Source organism: Hypomesus nipponensis, chromosome 10 (genome assembly GCF_054491055.1).
Source record: "Hypomesus nipponensis isolate SF chromosome 10, ASM5449105v1, whole genome shotgun sequence".
In the NCBI taxonomy this organism is placed as follows: Eukaryota; Metazoa; Chordata; class Actinopteri; order Osmeriformes; family Osmeridae; genus Hypomesus; species Hypomesus nipponensis.
The window spans coordinates 6,527,791-6,544,459 of record NC_140370.1 but is presented as its reverse complement, the minus strand read 5'-3'; the positions used below and the strand labels follow the sequence as shown (position 1 = coordinate 6,544,459).

The following is a 16,669-nucleotide window of genomic DNA, read 5'->3' as shown; positions in this document are numbered from 1 at the left end:
TGGTTATCGATAATTTTTGTGATTCAGCATATCACAATACCTATGTACAATACAATAAAACATCTTCAAATGAAGACTTTGTTCTGTTTTGCCAGCTCAACTATAATTAGATCAATTATGATGCTAGAAGTACACTATGTTACACTTTAATTTAACTTTAAAAAAGTTCCCATAGTAAAGCAACATAATTGCAATTTAGCTTCAATTGTTTATTAAAAACAACTTTCAGACAGAGAGTACAAAACAATATTTAATTTAAATAGACTTTTATACACATGTAGGTGGGTATGGATAAAAAAAAAACACAGAAGCAAAACTATAGAAAATTAGGAATAACAAAACAATAATGGGAACCATAGTTCAGTTAAGTATAACCACAATACATGGGCACAGGAACAAGTATAGATTTACAGTTGATCACAGCAAAAATGTAAATGCACGTATGTGAAAAAATGTACTGCATTCATCTTTTCACCTCTCAATTGAAACACGTTTGGCATAAAATAGGAAGGTTTTAAACCATTAAAGTGTATGTGCAGTGACACTCACATAGCTGAGAAACACCGTTATCTGAATTTTTTCTCCTTCACCATTTTTGTGATGGTCACTACCAGCTGTTCTTGTCATCTAAGAATTAACAGAATCTTAATGCCTGCCGTATGGGATGATACGACCATCTGCCCAGACAGGGCTTACATGTGGAGATATATACAATGTGATTTTGATTGTTGGTTTTTGCTTCTCTTAAGACAGATTTATTTTCAAATACTTTTCATCTCAACGTGTCCTCTGTAGGGAAATGGAAGTAAAACATAAAGACTTTTACAGGTCCACTAGAAAACGGCCCAACACAAAATATTGAAGACCTCTCAGGACGATTTCCTGGATACAGAGTCAGCCAGTTGCACAAGACCACTGTGGACAGAGATCTACTGCAGATGAAAGGGTAACACTTCCAAAAGAACTATTAAGGAAAGGGATGTTGGTATAAAGTCTAGCAGATGGGAGAGGCTTTCTTGAACCAAACAATTCACTAGCCCTTCTGTTGTTGTATATGCTAGTGTCATTCATTACTCCACAGGCTCCAGGAGCATTGCTCGCTCTGAACAAGAGGCAGAGTGACGCTCGCAGCAATGGACTTATGAGGTCATACATCAGATGTGAAGTTTCCTCGCTGTCGTGATATTCATAATCCTGACAAAAGAGCCTTTGGATTTGATGTGGCTTTTTTTCCAGGAGTGTAAAATGACCTACTGGGTCGACGAAGTGTACTTGACGTGTTGGTTTCAGCAGAAAACGACTATACCTTGAGCAATACAATTAGACATATGGGAAAGTAATGGGGGAGATAACCTAATGTGTGCAGTGGGTACTGTGAAAGGTTTGGATGCAAATATGATGTCGCAAGGGTAGGAAGGGACAAGCATGGAGAAAAATGGGTGTCGTTGTTTGTGAAACAAGGTAAAGAGCATCCAAAATAAACAAGTTTGCTTTCCAATGGGGAGATGTCATTAGCTAACCCACAAGGATGCTATGATGTAGAACATTTTGATAAATGCTACTAAGGCGAGACTTGGCATTCTATCAGCAACTGCATGGCAGTGCTGATTCATTTTTCATAATTAAAATAAAGTGTGCGGAAACAAGCATGCACCTCCAGCTTTCATGGCTGGATTTGAGATATTAGGAACAATATGTCTTTAGAGAGAAGTACTGTCAAAATGTTGACTCTTGCATTCAACAATATGCTGCATTTAGTTGAATGGGTTCACTTCATATCTTTAATTTGATTGTTAGCTAATTATTTATTATACTGAAAGCACTTATACATGTTGACCTTGCAGTTTTACTAATACTGTACCAACAAAGGACGTTCATGCTAAGAAAACACTGAAAAATCAACTTTTCTCAGTGTGTCTGGGAGAAATCTTTGCTTTTCATTACTGATGCTTAAGTAAGTTCTGAAACATGAAGTGTCATCTCATGTGAAAAGTGATAATAAGAGACCTTAACAATAAAGATGCCTTGACCAACATTGAATATTACAACTAATATGACCTATGTTAACAGATAATATTATTGACTTACATAAGACACATAAGGAGTTAATATTGTTTTTAAGCAACCGTCCTGTACAGTTTAATCCAAAAACACCAGAAGAAAAAACAAGTTCAAGGAGTGTCAAACATAATACGAAAGAATCACAAAAAAGCAAACAACCATAGAATGAACAGCAATCTACAATAAAAACACTGTACATACTTTGCGTCATTTATATGGAAAAATGTGAAGCATATTTGCCACTGACAAAGGTGTGTGGTAAATATAACCTAATTCCATTTAGAGAATTCCAAATTCCTCATTACCCTTTCCACAAATCCACTACAAAGAAATTATCTTAGCAAGGACACTTAATGTGAAAAAGGAAAAGTGCTTCACCACAACAAATCATCGAATTGTTCTGCTTGTTTATCAGCAAACATAAAAAGCACTTATGTAAAGCGACTAATGGCAATTTAAAATGAGTGGAGAGAGAGGCGCGTTGCGAAGATACACAAATCTCAAATCTGAACCGCCCCGTTTGAAATGGATGATAATCAACATTACCACCACACATCACAGAGCCCTATTTGAGCTGGGACGTTGAAACGATCTAAAGGGCACTAAGTGTTTCTGCGGGAGACCCTTGGGGCCTCGGCTACTTGGAGGGCGCAACATGTCTGCCTTGTGGAGTGTGCGTGTCCTGTTTTGTATCAGTGGACGGCTACACGAGGCCCTGGGAGGGTCCGTCCTCGCAGGACAGTGGTAGAGAACATCATGCATACAACTCTGCTCCTCCATCATAGTGCTCAGAAGTGCGGCACCCCAAAGTTGACCCGGCGCAGCGTTGAGTGCCAGGCTGGGCACAGTGGCTCGCTGTGATGGCCAGTGAGTGTCCTGGTGGGGAGCTTGGGTTGCTACGGCGGAGCAGCAGACGAGAGGAGAACAGGCAGGACATTGAACTGAGCTGGCGGCTGATGTCATCACAATCACAGGCTGATGGAACATGGAGAAAAAGAGCCGTGCCACTCACGGCTTTGTGAGCGCCGTGTCGCTTTGCTACAGCTACGACACTCGCTTTGGGACGCCACGGACTGCATAAAGAGAAGGGATACGCAGCCAACGACACGAGTGTCGTCAACACACGCAGTAAGAACACGCTCAACGCAGTAAGACAGTGTGTAGATATAGAGTGACTGCTGAGCGTGTAAGGTACAGTAGACTACATTCCAGGACCTGACCGTGATCACAGCGGTCTCGGTCAGGGACTCGACCGAAAACCAGAGCTCACTACCACGCGGTTTCGCTCTTGTCTTCTGAATTCTGCAGGTTCTCTCGCTAATCCCACCCCGAGGGGACAGGTCACACGAGGAGGCTGACTCCGAGTCAGGCGGGCTACGGTGTCGGCTGCTGTTTAATGCGCTTCAGCACCTTTTTTTATTTTACCCACTCAAGGGGTTCAAAATGGTGCCCGCCGAGGTGAAGGCGTGAACTGGAGAGCATGCAGGTGTCTGAAGTCACTCTGACTGGGAGATATGCACGCGGGAACACAGTGATATCCTCTGAACATAGGCACAGGAATAGATAAGGGAGTGTGTATGAGCTATGCACATCATATCGCAGGCACAGATGATAGTGGGTAGCAATTTGCTCTCGATGCGGTTTTTCGCTGCAATCTTCTCACTGGGTTGCTTCGGCGTTTCCATCTGTCTGAGAGGACAGGGTTTTCATTGCACGGTTGCTCTGTGTATTGTTAGGATGGCCCTGTTGTCTTAAGATGGCACATGACTGAATGGTAGCAAGCTCGCTGTCTGTGCTCTAAAATAAATTACTATTAGCCGCAAGGAACATCCAGCTTACACAGGCATGCTTCCGTTACAAAATCAATTTCACAGCATTAAATCCAAAAAAACACCACACATTTCAGGTGTTCTACAGGTGAACAGAGCAGTAAAAAGGAAAGCAATGATTGATTTTGCAATGGTGGAGTTTTCATGTGTTTCTTCTTGAGGGTACAGTCACGCTAGTCTGCCACATATACCCAATCATAGCTTGACAGGAGATCCACCCAAGATGACCATCAAAGCAGTAGAAGTTGTTACATGGATATCTGGCTTCTTACCCATACGATGGCCGAACTACACCCACATCAGACATGAAAGTCTGGCTCAGCCAGGAAATATACGCTGCATCAAAACATTGTTGATGCCGGGAATCCTATGGATCAAAGGCCCCATGTGTCCTTTTTCGGCACAATTCCACCGAGTCATCCACCTATCAAACGCTGCGCTCGTGTGATTGGATGATTGCGTGGAGACATCCTCACAACTACATTGCAGCATCTGCCGGTAACGAGTTTAGGGGAAGTACAGAAAACATTCCACTGTTTTAAATTCATATCTGGCCAGTAGGATTGGGACTAGTGTGATCGTCTTTGAGAGAGGGCATGGCTGCTGACGTTTCAACTCCAGGACCAAGAGAGGGGCTCCTCACTTCCTGAATGTGAACAAAGCAGGACAAGAACCAGGTTCCTAATCCCCGAACCCCAAACACAGCAGGATGCCTTATGGACGGGATTCACGGAAAGGTCCGGATTAGGGGTATAGGATGGGAGTGGAGTGGAGACCGTAATCGTTTATACACTGTTTTGTTCCTAACACATTTAGACTGTATAGAGAGACGTGCCTTTATGCCAGTGTGTCATCCGATATTGCCAGAGGCCTGGACAGTGACCCAGGTAGACCCACATGTGTGTGCCAGGGGTCACGACAGCTGCCAGGAAGGGTTGTAGAACTTGATGGAGTGTGTCTTGGCCCACTTGGCGAACACGGTCTTCTCTGTGATGAAGCGGTGCCCTCCGTAGGGGGCGCTCTCATGCAGGAGGTACTCAGCACACTCGTCCCTGCTTCCCGCCTCATAGTAATGGTAGGGCACCTTCCTGTAGTGCTCTGTCCTGGAGAGAGGCAGAACGGGGGGAGGGGGGAGGGAGGGAGGGAGGGAGGGAGGGAGGGAGGGAGGGAGGGAGGGAGGGAGGGAGGGAGGGAGGGAGGGAGGGAGGGAGGGAGGGAGGGAGGGAGGGAGGGAGGGAGGGAGGGAGGGAGGGAGGGAGGGAGGGAGGGAGGGAGGGAGGGAGGGAGGGAGGGAGGGAGGGAGGGAGGGAGGAGAGACAAAGAGAGGAGTACAGAACAACAGGAGAAAGGGGTTCCATCAACACAGAGGGGCAAAGAAGTAGGAAGGGCATACTAGAAGTTCTACTGAACTCATCTCTGTAAATACACCCCCAAAAAACAATGACCGCAGTAGGATCATGATGTGAAACGAGCAGCTTTTGAGGACGCCATTAGCTGCAGAGCTGTAACAACCTTGGTGTGCCCATGTCCTGGTCCACAGACGGCTCACGTTAATGCCCGGCCCTGCAGCACCGGGCCAGTCTGAGCCCGCCGCGACTCTGTTGCAGACACTCCAGCACGGCCTCAGAGCCAACAGATGCATTCTGTTTCCCCGTCTCTATGCCGCCTGTAGAATCTCAATTACAGCTCGACTGGCGGGGTCAATTGCTAGCATGCTTCTAAGGGCTGGGGATGTTATAGAAATCCCTTTCGGAGCTGTGCTGCCATGCATCAAGCACGGCAGACTTTGCGCGTGATGAGTTGTAAAGCGCAATGAAACTCCATTTCCTGTTGTCTTTCATGGGAAGGCGGTGCTACACTGGCAAGCGTCCTTGACGCCGCCGTGCTAATCTCGTCATCTCCCGTCTTGTGCCTACAGCAGATGTCTGTCTAGAAAAAGCTCTCATTTTTTCAGAAGCACGTTACACTGTCGTATAAATAAGCCGTCTATTCTTGAGAGACAGCTCTGTGAGGTAGGAATGTGTGAGCACAGTTCCAGTCGCGGCGAGCAAGGCATCCGGGGAAATGAACAACAGCGCCCGGAGGGGCCAACATCTTATTTGTCAAATCCCCCCTGAAGTGCCTTATGGCCAGGCGGTAATCAGACGGCACCAGGGAAGAAGGATCTCTGGACTCAACTGAATTATAACTTGAGAGGGATAAGGTGCTGCAGTCTGGCAACCTGCTGAGTACAAGAGCCAGCCGGCAACCTGCAGTGGATTCTAAGCAGGAGGGCGTGGGGAATATAATGGTATTCACTGTTCAGGGAGACCCTTTATGGATCTGTGTATGTAGATTCAACCATTAAATTCATACTGTGCCATCGGCAACACATTCCCAAAGTGGAAGGTGTGACAATTGCAGTGGAAGGTTCACTGTCGCAGGGAATGTGCTTGTAACGGTTGTTAGGAGTTTGCCGTGTGTCTGTGTGTGTCTGTGTGTGTGTGTCACTTACTTGCAGTACGTGTCGTTGATCATGCCGTAGACGTGGATTTCCTTGCACATGTCCATGGCCAGGATGAGTGTGAACCAGCCAGTGCTGAGGTAGGACCCTGACTGAATCCTGCACGCACAAACACAAGTCCATGTGGGCTTCATTTACATCCATAGTAAAGCAAGCAATAATTGCATGAAGGACCTTAATAATACAAAGGTCACTGGCTCATAATCATAGTCATGATCAAGCAAACAATATCCCTCTTCCCCAACACACACACAAACACTGAGGCTAGAGGGGTCAGAGGGTGGCAGTGTGTGTGTGTGTGTGTGTGGGGGGACAACAACCAAAAAGCCAATTTGTTGCAATGACGGGTTAGAGCAGCACAGAAGGGAAATCGCACATTATCACTGATACACAGCTTAGCCGCTTGCTGCTGTCTAGGCTGTCAGTACCTCACTATTCTCTCTCGCATTATTCATTAGCAATCTGTCACTCCTACAGCCAGCACTAGGCTGCAGCAAGCACAAACACCAGTACACGCACTGTAGTCATCTACAAGCTGGCCATGAGGAAACATGGTCTTTCTTTCATTTTTTTCAACAACAAAAAACGGAAAGAGAAGTGACATCGGATGATCTATTAAATAACATTTAAAAACATGCCGGGTGAAGGTCTCTTGAGTCATAATCAAATATACATGTTTACTTTGCTTATGACTGGGTGAATCACATAGCTAGGGTTAGCTGAATAAGTCAAACAACTGAGTGAATCAGATAAGGGGGACATATTGTGCGCTAGACCGAACAGAACAACAGCATCAAAAATCAAATGAAAGACAGCGCAGCATCCCTCTGAATGCTGCCCATACGTGGTACTTGTCCGTGAACTGGGCAACACCATGGCTATAAAATGGCTTGAATGTTCTCTGTAGCAATCTGACGGTTACTTCATGAAAAGAAACAAGATGAATAACGCTTGCCTACAAATCACCACTGGCCTCAATGTCAGGCAAACAAAAAAAGACTTTGAATAGAGCAGACTCGAAAACAAAAACTCACGCATGTTTTTTTCTCTCTCTCTCCCCCAATGTCTGTAACACCAGGGAAAACCTGAGAAGAGCAAGGCGAGACAGATTGATGCTGACACACCAACACAGGCCTGCCCTACCGGCACTGGGAAATGAAGGGTGGTTGAAAAATGAAGTCCGACACTTCAAACTGGGTCTAACTAAATAATCCACTAAGTCAGTGAGTACATGTTGTGCTTCACCTGCCAGGGCCGGAGGCAGAGTGTGAGGCCGGAGGCAGAGTGTGAGGCCGGAGGCAGAGTGTGAGGCCGGAGGCAGAGTGTGAGGCCAGAGGCAGAGTGTGAGGCCAGAGGCAGAGTGTGAGGCCGGAGGCAGAGTGTGAGGCCAGAGGCAGAGTGTGAGGCCGGAGGCAGGGGGTGAGGCCGGAGGCAGAGTGTGAGGCCATAGGCAGAGTGTGAGGCCATAGGCAGAGTGTGAGGCCGGAGGCAGAGTGTGAGGCCGGAGGCAGAGTGTGAGGCCGGAGGCAGAGTGTGAGGCCAGAGGCAGAGTGTGAGGCCAGAGGCAGGGTGTGAGGCCGGAGGCAGAGTGTGAGGCCGGAGGCAGAGTGTGAGGCCAGAGGCAGAGTGTGAGGCCGGAGGCAGGGTGTGAGGCCGGAGGCAGGGTGTGAGGCCATAGGCAGGGTGTGAGGCCATAGGCAGAGTGTGAGGCCGGAGGCAGAGTGTGAGGCCGGAGGCAGGGGGTGAGGCCATAGGCAGAGTGTGAGGCCATAGGCAGAGTGTGAGGCCATAGGCAGAGTGTGAGGCCGGAGGCAGGGGGTGAGACCGGCGTGCCTCCAAAAACTCTCCTCAGCTTCCATCACAACTTTTGTTCAAAAAACACAAAGCTCGACACTCACAGTTGGAGATATCCACGTGAACGAGATCAAACATCGACGGCCTCCATTTCACTGTGACTGGGCTTTGTTATCCCAGTGCAACTCCAATACAATTTGACATCTGTCAAAACTATTTTGAGTTGGAGTTTCATATTCGATTGCAAGCAGTTTTTTAACTCTGCCAGCCCATTGGTACACTATCAGGGAGACCGAGTTACGTTGGCCATTATGCTTCAATTGGTTGAGTGACTTCCCCGGAGATTAGAAGTTGACCTTATCAAGCCAGGGAAACTAGACCATGGCGATGCATCAAAGTTAATTGTTCATAGCCAGAGAACCAATCGGATGAAACCACGGCACAGTGCAGTCTGATCTCTGAGCACCTGAGTGCTGGTCTGCAGTGGACTTGACTGCCTGGTCATCCATCTCTCGTGGAAAAACCTATTCCAGAGTCGGTGACGGGCAACTCTCTTCTCATCACAGCAGATTGAGTCTGTTCCTCTCCTGGCCGACAGCGATCGCATCCCCACCCATCTCCCAGACCCCGGGCCAGGACAAACACACTCAAGGCCTCAGGACTGCTGGGTGACAGCAGCTACAGACAGCCAAGCCAGAGGAGACATGGTGTCTTTTATAACCATGGCCAGCAGCTGCAGTGATTTGAAGACAATGCATCGATCTCAGCTGGATCCAAACATCAGCTAGATCTCAGACTTGAGCGCATACATATGCTTTCTCTCTCTCTCACACACACACACACACACATACAAACACACACACACACCGGTGAAAACAAGGAAAATTGGATATCTGCTGGTGAATTGATAATTGTATTCAAAAACAAGGGAAGAGATTAGTGACATTAGCCCTTGGTCAGGTTTAACAGCAAATACAAATACATTATTCCTCTAAATTCCAAAACTCTCCTTGGGACACAGCAATGACAACATTCTCCAGCTAGCCATGAGGAGAAATGGTTGTTCCCTTGACACAAGGCACTGCACAGTCATTTATTGTAATGGTGGTGATGAGGCGTAATGAGGTAAGCTTTCTGGACCATTGCTGTGTTAAGTCTTCCCTGTGGACGTGGCAGGGGTTATCAAGTTTGACCTTCACAACCTGCAAAACAAAAAGGCTAGTTGTGCTCTTTGAGACTAATGTTAACATTCGCTTGACTATCATCATCTATAACAGACAGCAGTTTATGCCATAAACAATCGCCCCTGGACACCAAAAACCCTCTTCAAACCATCAACAGAAAATGATGTGCATCTTTTATTCTCTAGTCTGACCTTCTCTCTCTCTCTTATTGTTTTCTGAGGGGGTGTTAGAGCTAAAGTTATAACTAGGGAGGTTTTGTTTTTTAGGTTTGTCTGGAAATTGAGATTTTCAATTGAATGGATTTTGTTGGAAAAAGGATAAGTAAGAAAATAATGGCTGTTGTGGTGTAACTGTTGGTTAGCTGGCAGTTTGGACTGCAACATAAATATATATTTCATGTTTAAAGTCTACTGTTCCTCTCCTCTCTCGCTATGCACTGTCAATCCGGCCCCGACCATCTCTCTCCCCGAGGTTAATGGCCTTGTTGTCCTCCTAAAGCATGTGTCAATACAAGCTTTGGGAGGACAGGAGAGGAGAATGCTGTGTGGAGATAGAGGCTCTCAACTCCCCATGCGCCCAACTGTACCAGCTCTAGCCAAGGCCTGACATTGCTCTGACATTCTGTGCTGTACATTCAAGTGCCAACAGCATCGTGGGTCCCTTGTTGGAGTGCTGCAACCACACAAGGCCTCATGTTCATGCTGTAACCCGGGAGAGCAAGGATATTGACTATATTTAACCATATTTAGCAGGGGTCCATTGGAATGCATCTCAAGAGTATGTGTGTGTGTGTGTTTGTGAGTGTAGACGAATGTTTCTTGGTATCTTCACATTGTTTAGAAACACTTTCTTCATGTCATCAGACAAAATCGTCTATTTGTGAATGCTGAGGATAGTCTACTGTAGTTCAGCGGCTGAGACACTGTTCCAACATGTGTGTTGGGCGGACAAGGCCCTCTTGTTTGGAGCAGGAGAGCGGCTCGTCCTCCTCTCCACCATGTTTCTCACACGGAGGCTCCCTAGGTAAATGTCAATCAGAAAGCTAGCTCGCCAAAAGAATAACTTGCACCGCTCCGCCGATGTTGACTTAGGCCCAAGCGTTTTTTGTTTTTTTTCCTCCGTGTTTTCAAAAAGGCAACATCCAAATGCTTTGAGCAGATGGTGCTAAATGGGGAGAGCCAAAAACATATTTTTCCCTCCCCCCGAAACCCTCCTGTACAACTTGTATCCTTATGGCTCTTCACTCTGCCACACCAATATGCATCAAACTCACAGTCAGGGGCCAAGGCTGTCTTTATTGATCTCTATCTAGCTGGAACAGAGGACTTTAATAATTCTCTCTGTGGAGAATATAAAGCTAACGCTTCTGTGCCCACTGCTGCCCGAGCAGTTTTTATCTCATTAATTTTGTAGCACGGTGGTGTAGTGTGCCTTAGAGAAACTAGCTTCTAAAGGGGGGGTTGGCTTAAAAACGTTACCATCAGGTTTGGGTGACTGGAAGAGAAATGGTGCATTGAACAAGTATGTCATGGGTGAACTGGGCTGTGTGTCATGGTTTTTGTACTTTAGTCCTTCCTACAGACCACGTACAGTTGGTACTAAAGATGACTAGGCTATTACTTGCTAGCCTTTTATTTCCTGTATTGAGACGAACAATGGCTACTGAGGTTAATACTACATACAAATATTAGTATTGAGCTTTTACTCTGAAGATGTATTTTATTTTTTAGGCCACAGGGGAGACAATTACGGTTCCCTTTGTAGGCTGTTAAATATTGGCCAAACAACCTAAACTAATTCCCCTAGGGTTTAAAGGAAAATGGGAAATTGAACAGTGTATTAACTTGAACCAAATAAGGCCAATACCAATGGAATTAGTTCTGGCTTGTCCTTGTAATCATTCTCGTTGTCACCTCTTGCTGTTTCTCTGATTTACAATAATCATGGTAGCGTAGGTAAGAGTTAACCTTCATTTTGTAACATGTTTGCCTTGAAATTGAGTTCATTCATTTGCAATGTTATTAAATGTATATGATGATTTTACCCATAGAGTAAAATAACAACAAACAAATAATTCCATTGGTATTTACATAATTTGCTGTACATAGTACACTGTTCAGTTTCCCATCTTCCTTTAAACCATAGGGGAATTAGTTTAGGTTGTTTGGCCAATATTAAACCCCCTACACCTTTATTGCTTTTAATTGAGTTCATCTTTTGGTCTGCTTAAATGACAAAACTGCGTGAATGTCAAAGGGTCCACTGGTGTAGGTCCAGTGGTCCACTGGTGGTAGACAGTAATTATGGTAAGACAGATAGCCATTTTTTTTTGTAATTAACACTTTACGAATAACCCCAAATAACACTCCAGAGTTGGCAGTCAGGAGTTTGTCATTTATTTCTATCCTCTCCAGCTGTTGTGAGGGGCCAGAGCATGCACTACCTCCAGGTAATGAGTGTGTGCTGTGCCACAGCAGGTGCACATTCTGAGGACTCGCATCATGTGGTTAACAATAACACATGAAGTACAACATTCCACTGTTTTTACCAACCCTCTCTAAAAGCATCAATTATGATGGAGATAAATTAGGGCCATTCAGATTTGTTTAAATATATGTACACAGGCCCACTCAATATTTCAAACGAAGTATATTTATTTTTTATATCTAATTATTTCTTAGATTGACAAAACAGACACCGATAATCCAGAGATTTCTCCGAGGTAGAGGTAGACCTTACATTCAGAGTTACACAGGACTACCAATTATTATTGATTTAAAAGCTGAATAGTAAAATGAATCCCAGATGGAGTGTTGAATAATTGAAAAGAAATCCTTTCCTATTCACCTCTAGGGAATAAACTCAAGGGAGTAATCCCCACAGAACTCAAATACCCATAAAGAAATAAGCCAAGGCCCTTGATAATACTTAAGTCGAACTAAGTCTCTTCTTAAAGAGTGGAGATTCATAGCAGTTCAGCGGAAAACATTTTCTTGGTGTTAACAGACAACAAGTTATTACATTTTGATTATAGGACTTTTAAATGGTACATATGTTTTTATGTATTTATCAAACCTTGTTAAAACCTAATGGTTCTGTATGTACCATCCTGAATGCTGAAGATGAAACTGTAAATCCACTACTAAAGATAAAAATGATTGAAACGATTTGAAAGCATTGTAAGCTGCCTTGAAACTCAGCCAGGAAAAAAACATTAATTTCACACAAGCCAGAACACGGAGAAAAACATAATCAATAGTGTCTCATTTGGATGCTGGTTGCTATGATATATATTTCCATGGGTGTGAAAATCAAACAACAAGTATAAAACCATTTAAGTGAATTCTGTGGCTCTGAGTCTGACATTTCTGAAATGTTTTTGTTATTGTTGGTAAATTAGAATGAGAAAGGAGCACAGCGTTCCGTTTAAGTCCTGTTCACAGTCTGTGAGGTGACTGCTCAACAGTTTTACAAGCACATTTTGATCCAGCTGCCAACCAAGGATTGCTTCTCCACAACATTTTACAGCTCAAATCTGAAGTGACCCCCCCCTGAAGTGATTTGTCAAACCTCTGCAGTGATGTCAAACACACTCTGACGTTACACGTGTTGATCTCTATATACATTTAGATGAATTACATGAAGAATGTCCATCTGCAGTAGGATTGCCAGAATAGGATGATAACATCATTTTGCTCACCTCATTATGGGATGGGCACCAGCATTAGCTTCTGCAGGTTACTGAGACATTCAGATCACGTAGGTCAAGTTCAAATTCTACCATATCTTCTTTTTAAATGTCAAACAGTCCCTTGGTGAGAGAGGCAGGGAACAGAGACAGCAGGAGGTGAAGTACAGCAAGTACCTGGGAAAGACCTCAGCCAGGGAAATGTAGTTTTATGTGAACATTCCCCTCATCCGAAATGCTCAGTCTTTGAAAATAGAATTGTTTGCGCTGCATCTGGGAGGTATCCTGCATGGGATAATAACACCATCTATTTAGTGTGTTTTTCTGAAGCCAAGCAGGCAGTTGATTTAATTATGCCTAATCACATTTTGGTCATTACTTGACTAGTGATGCAGGTGTGCCGTTTAAACACTGTGGCCAATGGAGCTGATTCAATTGGGGCGAGGTGAAACAGAGCGTCAAATGCATTTACTAGCTCTCCAGGCTCCAGGCGGGGATGGCGCGTACCTGTGTTAGAGCTCAGCTGGAGCACCTTCCCTGCAGCCTCTACTGGAGCACTAGGTCTGTGTCGCTCCACTGCAGCCTGGAGGGACCTAACCCCAGAGCAGAGCCTGGCACCGAGGGGAGGGGGGGGGCCACACACAGCTGCAGAGGACGGGAGATCCAGAGAGGCTGCCCGCTCATGGCATCTCTTGCACATCATCATAGTCTCATTATATCCGTTGCTAGCATGATGCTAATGGACTTTTAGACGCCGACTTTCTCCTCCTATCCCTGTTCCTCAGGGATCCTTCTTGTTGTTTTTGTCTCTGACAGGGCCAGTGTGAGAACTCTGACAACAGGCTGGGAGCAGAGATGCTGTTTAGAATGTATTTTTTTAAATTCTGAAATTAATGTTTTTGGGGGGAGAGGGGATTTCTTTAGCTTTAATCAATCACGCTCAGGGCTGGCATGGATATTTGGCATGGCCCCATTTTAATGAATTTTGACTAGTTCAATTGTGAATGTAATTTCACAGTCATTACAAGCTTTTCAGCTATTAATGTAATTACATGCTTATTAAGTGGTGTCTTGGGGTTTATAGTACATCTCAAAGACTGTACTTTATTGGAAAAACTGAAAATTCAATCTCTCTTTTTGCATGCTGAGTAAAAGAGAATCAGTCTCATTATTCTCTACTCTGGCGAAGCATGATAAGCATGGAATTGATGTGGAATTCCCCAATGAGGGCACACTTTTGTTTCAATACACCCTCAGAACAAACCATGCCTGTTCCAAGCCATAACGTTTTTATCTATCGTTTCTCTTTCTCGGAATCGATAAACAAAGAAACTACAGATAGAATGAACCGGCTCCTCCACTATTTTTAAACCAAAATATTTGTATTAAACTTGAAAAAAAACAGCATTGTGAGAACATAGAATGTTTTGTGGCATGTAAGTCCTGGATCTACTGACTAGGCAGACGTTTTTGGTTTATGGAACTCATGAAAGGTCACAAAGTTCACTCAGAGCAACAGTGATAGATTACTGAAATAGCTAGAACACAGCTGTGATTTCATTGCTAAATGAATTGCTCCATAATTAGATGAAACAACAACACTGAACACGCCGAAAAGGTGCATCTATTAAGCGTCTCTGTTGACGCATGTTTTTGAATCGTTTCTATGTGTTTTTATTAGTTTGATTCAGAAAGCATGCCCTTCATGGACAGGCTGTAATGAATACTGAAAAACACTGTTCTGGCAAACAGATCAAACACTCACACTCATAACACATGCATGCTCGTACACACACCTGGGCCACACACACACACACACACACACACACACACACACACACACACACACACACACACACACACACACACACACACACACACACACACACACACACACACACTAACACAGATATGAGTGAGTGAGCACAAGCCCAGGTCAAGCAGGCCCAGGTGGCAGCGTTGTAATGTGACAGTGTGATTAAAGTGTTCTGTCTTAAAACAGTGTTATCTACCTCCGCTAACCAGAGCAGATATGGTGCAACACTCCCTGACAACAACTAGGTCCGTGAGCCTGATGACCCCCAGAGGTTCTTCCCAGCCAAGCCCTGATTCACCTACAGGGTGCGACTGCCTGAGCCTAGAACGAACCATCCATCAACCAATCATCCGTCAAGTCGCTGGCGGGAAACATTTAGTGGACAATTACGCGAAAACAGAGACTCCTCTTGGCTGCAGCTTATACCTATCGGTAAATGATTGGGTTTCATAGACAGCTGGCTAGGCAGCCAGCCAGAGAGGCATCATAGCAGGCAGCCAGCGCTCCAGTGAGCTTGATCAGCAGGCAGACAGCTGAGGCGGGCAGCCTTCGTCGCTGCGTTCCTCCAGCTCTCAGGATCATTAGAGCCTCCTTCGATCCACTCCCGTCTCAAACAAGCCTGATGATTATCTCCTGCGCTGGGCGCCGAGTGCTGATGTGAATGTAGCCAACACACACTCGCAGACAATCAGAACAGGAAACAAAACAAAAGGTGGAGAGTGAGAGAGAGACAAAGAGAGAGAGCGACAAAGAGAGAGAGACAGACAAAGAGAGAGAAAGAGAGAGTGTCCCTCAACAGCACATCAAGTGTGTAAGCTCTTCTTAAGGGGATAGGGCCTGGGTGAGGTCGTGAGGAGATCTTACGCTGCAGAACCCCCCCCCCCTCTTCCTCCAATCACACATTCTATTTTGGCGAGTGTTTTTTTTTTTTTTTTTTGTTTGTTCTGAAGCGCTTTCACACCGCGGTGGAAGGTACGGCAGCAGTCTGCCAGGGAAGGATCTGTGAGGCGGGAAGCTGCAGACTCCCCGGACTCTAATTACTGGAACTCTTCAAGTTGGAACACACCGTCACAGACCAAATCTCTGACATCTTACACAGACAGACAGAGCAACGGGTAGACCTTCTAACAGCGTGCTGGTTAGTCACCTACAGTATTAAGACTGAGACCAGATGACACTGAGGAGCACCCCTGCGGTTGATCTCTCTTCCATGTGCAGCCTAATCCCACGAGAGAGAGAGAGAGAGAGAGAGAGAGAGAGAGACACAGAGAGAGAGACAGACAGAGAGACAGACAGACAGACAGACAGAGAGAGACAGACAGACAGACAGACAGACAGACAGACAGACAGACAGACAGAGAGAGAGAGAGAGAGAGAGAGAGAGAGAGAGAGAGAGAGAGAGAGAGAGAGAGAGAGAGAGAGAGAGAGAGAGAGAGAGAGAGAGAGAGAGAGAGAGAGAGAGAGAGAGAGAGAGAGAGAGAGAGAGAGAGAAGAGAGGTCTATCGCTCACAGAGACACGCCCTCGCTGAATACAAATGGCAACAATGGAGTTTAAATGAAATGCCCGACTCTCGTTCTTTGTTGTACATCTTAATCTTCTTAAAGGGGTTTCGTAAAGGTTCTAATGACGTGTGGGAGCCGCGGAGAAGCAGAGGTCTGTGAGTCTGAATGCTAGTGAGTCTGAGATAGGCAGCTTCGTTCTCTACTGGGACCAGGTAGGGTTCTCATCACTGTGTTAACCACCTGATAAACTCATGGGGACTGGTGAGACAATATAGTTAGCACTCAGCATGT

At 45.3% G+C, this 16,669-nt stretch overlaps 1 protein-coding gene across 1 annotated transcript in view; it reads right to left on the bottom strand.

Annotated features, from left to right (window-relative positions):
• Positions 1–237: 237 nt before the first annotated feature.
• st6galnac3 (ST6 (alpha-N-acetyl-neuraminyl-2,3-beta-galactosyl-1,3)-N-acetylgalactosaminide alpha-2,6-sialyltransferase 3) overlaps positions 238–16,669 on the bottom strand; it is a 33,714-nt gene continuing 17,282 nt past the window's right edge. Inside the window, exons 4-5 of the mRNA XM_084708343.1 lie at positions 6,385–6,492; positions 238–4,993 (exon numbers count right to left, since the gene is read on the bottom strand). Of these exons, the coding sequence (XP_084564469.1) occupies positions 4,804–4,993; positions 6,385–6,492 (298 nt within the window). The 3' untranslated portion in view covers positions 238–4,803. The remainder of the gene's footprint in view (positions 4,994–6,384; positions 6,493–16,669) is intronic.